Below are 11,125 nucleotides of genomic sequence, written 5' to 3'. Positions count from 1 at the left end.
CCTTGCCGCATCGGGCCCGGCCACTTCGTCGCCTGTTCCCGCGGCCATCCCACCGTCTGCTCCCGCGGCTACACCCGCGGTCTCTGCCTCTACGGCGTATACGCCTCCGGCAGCCTACCCCGCGGGCTCTCTGCCGCCGCTGCCTTTCCACTTTGGTAATCTCATCACCATCAAGCTATCATCAGACAACTACATCTTCTGGCGTGCACAGGTCCTTCCGCTCCTCGGGAGTCATTATCTCCTGGGCTATGTCGACGGGTCTCTCCCCTGTCCCCCTGCGCTGGTGGATAGCGTGCACGGCCCGGTCTACAATCTGGCGCACCGTGTTTGGATAGGGCAGGACCAGGCGAACCTCTCCTCCATCCAGGGGTCGCTCACTCCGGCTGTTGCTGGACTTGTTGTCTTCGCCAAGACGTCTCATGAGGTATGGACCATTCTCGAGCGTTCGTTTGCGGCACAGTCGCAGGCTCGTGTCTCCACGCTTCGTCGCCAGCTTGGTGAGTGTTAAAAGCTGGACTCCACGGCCATTGAATTCTACAACAAAGTCGAGGGCCTTGCCGACACGTTGGCCTCCATCAGACAGCCCCTCACTGACTCCGAGTTCAACTCGTTCATTGTCAATGGTCTTGATGAGGAGTATGACGCCTTGGTTGAGATCATCAACGAGCGGGGTAACTCGAACCCCATGATGGCGCATGAGGTCTTTTCCCGTCTCCTTCTCACGGAACAACGGGTTGAGTCGCGCCGCTCCAAGGTCAGTGGGGGATCCCTCTCGGCCAACGCCGCCACCAAGGGTGGCCACCCTTCTTCATCATCTCGGACCCTTTCGGGGCTACCGCCGCTGCCTGCCTCGGCCCCCCTGCTACCGCGACATTACCAGGGGCTGGCGGTAAGCGCGTGTGTCAGCTCTGTGGCATTGAAGGGCACTGGTCCTCTAAGTGTCACAAACGCTTTCAGAAGAGTTTTCTAGGTCTCGGCAATGATGGCAAGGACACGCGCAACTTTGCGCGTCAGGTGGCCATGGCAGATCGGTCGGTGTCCACAAAACAGCAAGGGCACACTCAGTCCTACTCTGTTGATCCCCACTGGTACATGGACTCTAGGGCCACGGAGCATCTGACGAGTGAGATGGGCAAGCTCCATACTCGCGAACCCTACCACGGCTCCGACAAGATCCACACCGCCAATGGAGCAGGTATGCATATATCTCATATTGGTCAAACATCTCTTCTCACTAGGCATGCAAATAGGAGTCTTCAACTTCGTAATGTGCTTAGAGTTCCCTCTGTGACACGTAATCTCCTTTCTGTTCCTAAACTTACACGTGATAATAATGTGCTTTGTGAATTTCATCCTTTTGATCTTTTTATTAAGGATCGGGGCACGAGGGACATTCTTCTTAGCGGGCGGCTGTGCCAGGGCCTCTATCGTCTGGAGCATCCTGGTGTCGCTCGCGTTTTCAGTGGAGTTCGGGTATCTCCGTCACAGTGGCATGCTCGTCTTGGTCACCCGGCCACACCTATCGTTTGTCATGTTTTGCGTCGTCATGAGCTTCCTAGCATGTCTAGTAATAAAGATGTAGCAGTGTGTGATGCTTGTCAGCAGGGGAAGAGTCATCAACTTCCTTTTTCGGAGTCTAGTCGTGAGGTGAAACATCCTTTAGAACTTGTGTTTTCAGATGTATGGGGTCCTGCTCAGACTTCTGTCAGTGGTCACAATTATTATATCAGCTTCGTTGATGCTTATAGTCGTTTTACCTGGCTTTATCTTATTAAACGCAAATCTGATGTGTTTGACATTGTTGTTCAATTTCAAAAACATGTTGAACGCCTTCTCAAGCACAAAATTGTTCATGTTCAGTCGGACTGGGGGGCGAATATCGCAACCTCAACTCCTTTCAGTCGCTTGGGATCGCTCACCGTTTAGCATGTCCACATACACATCAACAGAATGGTTCTGTGGAATGTAAGCATCGTCACATTGTTGAAACTGGTCTTACTTTTGGCCCATGCATCGGTTCCGTTCCGATTCTGGAGTGATGCTCTCACCACTGCATGTTTTCTCATAAATCATACTCCCACTCGTGTTTTGAACATGAAGACTCCCATTGAGGTTCTCCTTAATGAACAACCTGATTATAGCTTTTTTAAGGTTTTTGGGTGTGCTTGCTGGCCACATCTTCACCCGTATAACAAGCGCAAGCTTGAGTTTCGTTCCAAGAAGTGTGTCTTTCTTGGTTATAGCTCTCTCCATAAAGGATATAAATGTCTTCATGTCCCCACAAATCGTGTCTATATATCTCAGGATGTCGTGTTTGATGAGCATGTTTTTCCCTTTGCCAAGCTCCCTGTGTCCACTGCTGAACCACCATCTTTGCATCCATCCTCTATTGCATCTGACCAATTTGATGATATTGCATACCCTCCTATTTTGTTGCCTAACCATGGTGCAGGCACTGGACGTGGGGCTCGTTTGCAAATTTTGGAGGTGCCATCGTCTCCCTCGCTGGACTTACCAGCGGTTCACAACGATCAGGGTGTTCCCCTGCATGGCTTCGATCCTCGTGCCCATGCACGTTCGATCGAACTACCCACTGCGCCGTGTGCTTCGGCGCCCCCGACTTTTGGACCGGCGCCACTGGCCTCTGGGCTGCCTGTGTCGCTGGCTGGGCCAATCGGCTCGGTGCCCCTGGCCCCTGAGCCGACCTCGCCGCTTCGCTCGGCTCCATCGGCCTTGGTGCCCCTGGCCCCTGAGTCGGCCTCACCACCTCGGCCCGCCTCGCCGGTTTCACCTGGGCCGTCCTCGCCTGGGCCGAGCTCACCTACCTCCAGTGTGCTCTCGCCGATGCTCTCTGAGGCCTCCCCGTCGCTGGCCGAGTTGTCATCGCCATCGCCGTCTTCATCACCTGAGTCCTCTCCGGCTCCAGTGGCTCCTATGGTTCCTCAACGACCACACGCATGGAGTCGCAGTGGTGTTTTTCAGCCCAAACAACGCACTGATGGTACTGTTGCTTGGTTGGCTGCATGTCTGGCTGCTGCTCGTGCGGATCCTACCTCTAAGCCTCGTACGTATCAAGCTGCTCTGAGTATACCTCATTGGTGAGAGGCCATGGAGCAGGAGTATCATGCTCTTCTTCGTAATCAGACATGGACCCTTGTTCCGCCACCACCTCGTGTTAATGTTATTGATTCTAAATGGGTGTTCAAAGTAAAGAAGCATTCTGATGGTTCTATAGAGCGCTACAAGGCGCGACTGGTTGCTAGAGGTTTTCGGCAGCATTATGGTCTTGATTATGAAGACACCTTCAGTCCAGTGGTTAAACCTACTACTATCAGGCTTCTTCTCTCTCTTGCAGTTACTCGGGGTTGGTCTTTTCGTCAGCTTGATGTGCAGAATGCTTTTCTCCATGGTGTTCTGGAAGAGGAGGTATATATGCGGCAGCCCCCCGGGTTCTCTGATCCTGATCGTCCTGATTATCTGTGGCGGCTCACTAAAGCACTCTATGGTCTGAAGCAAGCTCCTCGTGCTTGGCATGCTCGTCTTGCGACAGCCCTTCGTGCTCATGGTTTTGTATCATCAGCTGCTGACTCTTCGTTATTTCTTCTACAAAGGCCCGAAGTTACCATGTATCTGCTGGTCTATGTGGATGATATTATCCTCGTCAGTTCCTCTCAGTCGGCCGCTGCTGCTCTTGTTCGGTCTCTTGGTGCTGATTTTGCGGTCAAAGATCTTGGGCAGCTTCACTAATTCCTCGGTGTGGAAGTTTCTTCTGTTCCCAATGGTCTTGTTATGACACAAAAGAAGTACTCTTTGGATTTTTTGCAGCGGGCCGGGATGCTTAAGTGCAAACCGACTACTACACCAATGTCTGCTACTGACAGGATTACTACTGTTGATGGTGACCTCCTGTCTTCTGCTGATGCGACACAGTACAGGAGTATTGTTGGTGGGCTGCAGTATTTGACGATCACACGTCCAGATATATCCTTTGCTGTCAACAGAGTATGTCAGTATCTTCATGCACCTCGTGACACTCATTAGTCTGCGGTGAAGCGCATCTTGCGTTACATTCGCTTCACGTTGTCCTATGGTTTGCACATTCGATCGAACCCCTCTGGGGTCATTTCGGCGTATTCTGATGCGGATTGGGCTGGCAGTCCGGATGACAGGCGATCCACGGGGGGCTATGCTGTGTTCTTTGGTTCTACCTTGATCGCCTGGAGTGCTCGGAAACAGGCTACTGTTTCGCGTAGCAGTACTGAAGCTGAGTATAAGGTCGTGGCTAATGCAACTACATAAATTATCTGGGTACAGTCTTTGCTTCAGGAATTGGGTATATCTCAATCACAGTCTCCTATTCTTTGGTGTGATAATATCGGTGCTACATACCTATCTGCTAATCCGGTATTCCATGCCCGAACGAAACACATCGAAGTGGACTATCATTTTGTACGGGAACGGGTATCTCAGAAGCAACTACAGATCAAGTTCATCTCTTCCAAGGATCAACTTGCAGACATCTTCACCAAGCCATTACCTCTTCCACAGTTCGAGACTTGTCGACGCAATCTTACCCTTCTAGATTCTTTAGGAAGTGGCTAAGATTGAGGGAGGGTGTTAGACTGTATAGCTTCTGTAGTTGTATACGTATATGTACGTATGATGTAACTTTGTACCCCTTCATTATATATATGAGGTAGGCCACCCCTAGAGGGTTGAGCCGGTTCCCCCAAATCTATTGTCTCACACTGGATTTTCTTCTTGCGTCAGTTACTTTTTTCTTCTTCCTTTCTTCTTGCCGAGCGCACGAGATGGAGAGGCCGCGCCTCACCGGAGAACCAACCACCCTATCTATTTTAAAGGAAGCCACAACCATATTATCTACCTTAGGGGTGAGAGGTGCAGGGGATCACCGGAGTTGTTCATTGATGGTGCGGGGCTTAAGGGATGGTCGGGGCGGCGAACAATACATCTGCGGGTGGAGGCGAGGCAGCGACAACTGCCGGGCACAAGGGGTGGAGGCAAGCGGCCATGGCCGGGTAGACCGTGTGGAGCAGGAAGAACCGCCACGAGGAAGGAGGATGAAGAACCGGGGGAGAAGAGGGAGAGGGGGGGGGGAGGGAGGGGAGGGGGCAATGACGGCACACACGCTTCTGACCGTTGGATATCAAGGCCTAAAGCATAAGTGATTGACGCGGGGAATTTTTTTCAATGAAAAAAAATAGCATGCTATAGTATCGCTAATAGCATACTATTGTGTTTTCATTAATGCCTGCCAAATAAATCAGTGTACAATATCTCGCTAATAACACACTAGCGTGATATAGCAAGCTAATAGCATATTTTAGGGGCCACGCTATTTTGTCGTAGCATGCTATTTTTTCATTGGTTTCTCACCGTATTGTATTGTGCGCTACCAAAACTTTGCTTCTTTATCTTTGTTCCTACGTACATACATGAACGAACACCCAACTGAACTAAACAACCGCATTTTTGTACACAAAGAATAAATTTGTTTTTTAACCTTCAACACCTATGTCAGAGAACTTGTTTGCTCGCCGTCGCTGTGTCCTGAGCTCTTGCAGCATGCACAGCCCACGTCGCCGGCGATGTCCAGCAGCGCCGCGAGGACGACCGGCATGTCCGGCCGCTCATGCGGCGCGTCGGCCGTGCACCGCATGCCCAGCTCGAGAAGATCCCAGAGCACCGTGCCGGTCGTCTGTTGATCCTCCGTTTGCTGCTTCCGGCCCTCCTTCGCGGTGCGCCGGGCCCAGTCGACGAGGCACTCCTCCTCGCCGCCGTCGACCGCGCGCCGGCCCGTGGCGAGCTCCATGAGGAGCACGCCGTAGCTGTACACGTCGCCCTTCGTCGTGGCGCGCCACGTCTGCGCGTACTCCGGCGCCACGTACCCGACCGTGCCGGCCACCACCGTGCTCACGTGGGTGTCGCCGGGGCGGACCACCCTGGCCAGCCCGAAGTCCGTCACCTTGGCGCGCCCGTCGCCGTCCAGGAGCACGTTGCTGGCCTTCACGTCGCGGTGCACCACGGCGGGCACGCACTCGTGGTGCAGGAACGCCAGCGCCCGCGCCACGCCCACGGCCGCGTCCAGCCGCGCCGCCCGCCCGAACGCCGCCGTGTCGCAGATCAGCGCCTCCAGGCTCCCGCCGTCGAGCCGCTCGTAGACCAGTATCTTGGCGCCGCCGGAGAGGCACCACCCATAGAGCGTGACGAGGTTCGGGTGCGGCCACGTGAACCCCATCCGGTCGGCGAGCACCTCCATCTCGGCGCGGAACTCGCGCTCGCCGTCGCCGTCCACGCCGTCGCGCGGCCTGGAGAGCTTCTTCACCGCCACGGCGCGGCCGTCGGGGAGCGCGCCGCGGTACACCACGCCGGAGCCGCCGCGCCCGATCACCCGGTCGTCGGAGAAGTTGCCCGTGGCAGCCAAGATGTCGCGGTAGGTGAACGCCGTCTTGTCCAGCCGGAACACCTTCACTCCCTCCGTCGAGGAGGAGCACCCCGTGGCAGACGACGAGCCGGACGGCGGCGACGAGGACATTCCGAACGCGCACTTGCCCTTGGGGTGCTCGCACGAGAATGGGTCCGGCTCCGGCTCCTGGTCCACCGGGAACCGGGCGCGTAGGCTGGTGATCGCGAACAGGACGGTGCCGGCGATGAAGACGATGACGAGGGAGAAAAGCAGCCACACCATGGTTGTTGGTACGCTGCGCGTCCTAACTGCAGGAGCATCGGCAGCTTCCGGTCGTGGTGGTTTCTTACCGGCAGCTCCACCTTGATGCAATGAAATGAGCGGGTTGCCGAGGAAGGACTGCTCGTCGAAGGTGCCGAACTGGCCGGTGGTGGAGACATTGCCGGAGAGGAGTGGGTTGTATGACACGTTGAACATGGATAGCTCGGTGAGCTTGAACAGGCTCGCCGGGAGCTCGCCGGAGAGGTTGTTGAAGGACAAGTCCATCCTCTCGATGCACAGAATGTCGCCGATCTCCGACGGAATTGGGCCCGAGAGGTTGTTCCTCGAGACGTTCAGCATGACGAGCGGGAGCCGGCCAATCGCCGGTGGCAGCTGCCCCGTGAGACAGTTGCCGTCGAGGTGGAGCAAGCTGAGGCTCCGCATTGCACCGATCTGTGACGGTATCTCACCGGAAAGCAAGTTCCCTGACAGCTGCACGTACCCGGAGACCGTGTTGGACCTTGCCGGCGACGAGGAGTTGGTGCAAATTGGGACGATTCCGTAGCCCTTGAGGATGCGGTCCCATATGGTGCGGCAGTTCTCCCGAGTCATGACGGAGTAGACAAAGCTGAACGGGGGATAGCTCGCAGGGATCCACCGTTTCATGGCCTGGCACTCGCCGGAGCCGGCGAGCACGCTCGTGTCATTCCGGTTCTTGGCGAAGGTCGGGCCGGGATTCCTCCCTATCTCTGTCATCTCCGGTGGAATCTTGCCAGTCAACCGGTTGTCGGCCAGGTTCAGCCAGAGCAAGCTGGTGCAGTTGCCGATTTCAGGTGGTATCTCTCCGGAGAGCTGGTTCCCGGCGAGCATCAGCCATAGCAGCGATGTGAGGTTCCCTATTGTCGCCGGGATCCCACCCGAGAGCGTGTTGTTAGACAGGTCCAGCGCCTGGAGCTCGGCGAGACGGCCGTACACCGGCGGTATGGTGCCGGAGAAGTTGTTCTCGGCGAGCATCAGGTATTTGAGGCTCTTCATGTCGGCCATCTCTGGAGGGAGTTCGCCGGTGAACTGGTTGAAGCTGAGGTCGAGCCTGGCGAGCAGCGGTAGCCGGAGCACGCCGGAGGCCACGATGCCGCCGGTGTAGTTGTTGTGATGAAGCACAAGATACTTCAAGCTCGTGAAGTTGCCGAAAATTTGTTGCACGTCGCCGCCAAACTTGTTGGTGCTCATGTCCAAGAACTGAAGCCTCCCGCAGTTCGTCAGCTCCGGCGGTATCTTCCGATCGAACTTGTTTTTCCCAAGAATCAGCGTCTCGAGGACGGCGAGCTTCCCGATTCCGGCAGGTATAATCCCAGTGAAATTATTCCCCCACAGCGACATGTAGGTCAAATTCGTGCAATTGGCGACGGAATCCGGGAAGCCCCCGACCAGCTGATTATCGGAGAGGTCCAAGGACTGGAGCCTGCAGCCACCAGGAAACGTGCTCCACGGGACGCTGCCGGTGAGGTTGTTCTCGGCGGCGCTGAATTCCCTGAATTTCGCGATCCCCGGCCAGAGCTCGCCGGTGAAGTTGTTGGAGCTGAGGTCGACCTTGTCCAGCCTGGGGCAGCCGTCGTACAGGCCGGTGATGTTGCCCGTGAGATTATTGGTGGACAGGTCGAGCAAGGTGAGGTCAGCGCATATCGCCGGGAAGTTGACGGCGACGGCGCCCTCGAGCCGGTTCCCCGACACGTCGAGCGTCTGTAGCCTGGTCAGCCCGGAGAGGTTGAGCGGCCCGGTGATGAGGTTGTGGGAAAGGTTGAGGCGCAGGAGGCCGCGGCATTGGTTGAGGTCAGCGGCGGGGAGCGGGCCGGTGATGGAGTTGTCAGAGAGGTCGAGCGTAGTGAGCGCCGGGAGCCGCGAGAAGCCGCCGAACGCCGGGCCGGAGATGGCCGAGCGCGTCAGGTTCAGAGACGCGACGCGGCCGCCCCCGTCGCAGGTGACTCCACCCCACGCGCACGGCGACGGGTCAGACTCCTGCCACCCGTCGTAACCGCCCCGGTTGACCTTGTTGTTGGCAACGAGGAAGCGCTTGAGCTCCACCAGCACCTCCTTGTCGCCGGCGCTCTGCGCGGCAATCAGCACCACCTCACCTTCAAGAGCAATCGACCCCCTCAAATTAGACCGACTCCACGCGCAATTCAGCTCCCACACCCCAAGAAGAGAAGAAGAGAAGAGAGCAAGAAAGTAGAAAGGGAGGCCGGCGGTGTGTACCTGCGAGGAGGAGCAGGCAGAGGAACCGGAGGAGCAGGGGAGACATGGCCTGCCCTCCTGAATAATCATGGAAGAATCGAATCCTAGACGAAAGGTGTGCCTCTCCTCATGCGCGAGCGGTCTATTCTTCTTCTTGGCTTGGCTTCTCTGCTATGCTCGGTGCTCGCTTGGCTCGCCCCTCAATCCGAAGACGAGGCCGACGAGAGGTGTGAAGTAAGCAAGCGGAAAGACAAAACAAAAGTCTGAGGTTGTTTAGGGGTTAATCCACATGTGGGTGGAGGGACTAGTAGTATGCGGGGGCGTCGCTGTCCCCCCGTCTGGACCTTTGAATTCCCGCTGTTCCATCTTTGTTAATTCGGCGCTGACTGCACGGGGAGCCAAAAGGACACGAGTCTGACCGACTCTCACTGGTTTGGTTGTGCCCGAATTCCCTTGCTTTCCCTCCAAGGCCTTGATTTGTCACCGTTTTTAATCGATGATTTTTAAATTTGAGAGAAGGCACGTCAGCAATGTCGGGAATAAATACTGCGAGAACGAGAAGGGATCGAGCAAGACTGTTTTTTAACAGCTCAGACGACATCTCAAGCTACCATATGGCCGCATGACGACATCTCAAGATCCTTGATCCTAGCGTAGGTGCCCGCCGAAATTCCACCGGAAGCTTCGTTGGATGTTGTTTCCTTTCTCTTGATCAACTACTAGTAACGTTTTTCGTTTTTCCCTGAAAGAAAAACTGGTAGTAGTACTATGATGTTTTGGCTTGGACTGTTGGTCCAGGTAATAGCGGCCGCCGTTGTTGACAGGCGGAAGGGCGGCAACGGTTTGGGTCAGCCTGCCGCGGGAGTTATGATGGGGCCGAAGCGAACGGCCTGCGCACGGGTGACCCGTGCGCGTGCGCGTGGTGGGCGCGCGCGTGTGCAGACGTGAAGCTTCCAAAACGCACAATGCAGTAATGATGCGCTCTACGCGTGTGAAGAGTTAAGAGCAACAGCCGTTCGGCCCTCAAACACCCACAGACGCGTCTTACCAATCCGATCTTTCAAACGCCCCGCCGTGTCCACGGACAGTGACAAATCACGTCTCAAATAATGCATTTCACATCCGAATATCATAAATTAGAAACCTCAAATCCATATTATTACATGCAACGCAACGATCTTTGAGCGAAGCTCGTCCGGCTCCGTCCCATGTCCGGTGGCCGGCTGTGCCCCTCATAGTGTCGGTCCGGTCACCAGCTAGGTAGAGTAGGGCATAGGACACAAGCCGGCTCACGTGACTCAAGGCGCCGCCGTCTCCCATGCCCCACTCTTCCTCGTTGGAGCCCGAAACCCGAATAGTGCCGGTGGATGTCAGATTGATGATGGATTCCTCCTAGGACGAGCCGGTGACGTCCACCACTACGCGGTTGCGGCGCCCGGACTGCTGCATCATACGGGGCGTCGGAGAATGCGACTCTGTCTCGCCGACGTCCACCGCCGCCTCCCGCGCCCGCTGCCTCGCACAGCGGGCACGTCGTGCCATGTTCTCGTCGGACGAGGCCCATGGTGCGTCCCGATGCTCGGCGCGCCAACAGAGGGGTTGCATGTCCGCCACCGCGTTCGAACACCAGATGAACCGCACCGCCTTCAGCGAGGGAGCGACAACACACCTAGCGCCGAATCCATGCGCTATTTGGGTGATGCGATGGATTCCCTGCGGAAGGAGACTCACCATTGCCGGGCACGGGCTTCCTCTCGGGAGTGGCGGAGCACAAGCCGGACGACCATCTCCTTCTCGGGGCCGCGTAGGATGAGCTCGGGGTCAATGGATCTACATGTGAAGGACTCAGATCCGCCGCCTGCCATGCCAAAGACGGCCAGAGACCGCCAGACGGGAGCTTGTGTGGCGGAGGGGAGTGCAGTAAAGTGGCTAGGGTTTGGTCCGGCGAACGGATGGTGAGGAATATATGTGGGGCCGGGCGGGGCAGCGTGGGCTTGGTCCGACATGGAGGACACGCCCAGGCGCCCTTATATGTGCCCCATATTTGGGCTGGATATGAGGGGTGCAAGTCAGCCTGGGTGAGGGTGTCCTGAATTAGGGGGTCCTCGAGCGTCCGAGCTATGTGACGTGGGCCGGACTGATGGGCCATGAAGATACAAGCCGAAAGACTTTTCCCCATGTCCGGATGGGACTCTCCTTTGCGTG

At 56.3% G+C, this 11,125-nt stretch overlaps 1 protein-coding gene across 1 annotated transcript; it reads right to left on the bottom strand.

The window, feature by feature from the left end:
• Positions 1 to 5,473: 5,473 nt before the first annotated feature.
• Positions 5,474 to 9,209, bottom strand: LOC125536383 (probable LRR receptor-like serine/threonine-protein kinase At1g74360). Its single transcript, XM_048699596.1, has 2 exons — positions 8,942 to 9,209; positions 5,474 to 8,820 (listed from the first exon to the last, which is right to left on the bottom strand). The coding sequence occupies exons 1-2, from the start codon at positions 8,985 to 8,987 to the stop codon at positions 5,534 to 5,536; spliced, it is 3,333 nt and encodes a 1,110-aa protein (XP_048555553.1). The 5' UTR covers positions 8,988 to 9,209; the 3' UTR covers positions 5,474 to 5,533.
• Positions 9,210 to 11,125: the final 1,916 nt, after the last annotated feature.

Source organism: Triticum urartu, chromosome 2 (assembly GCF_003073215.2).
Source record: "Triticum urartu cultivar G1812 chromosome 2, Tu2.1, whole genome shotgun sequence".
Taxonomy (NCBI): Eukaryota; Viridiplantae; Streptophyta; class Magnoliopsida; order Poales; family Poaceae; genus Triticum; species Triticum urartu.
Note: the sequence above shows the minus strand (reverse complement) of the source record. Positions and strands in the feature narration are given on the sequence as shown.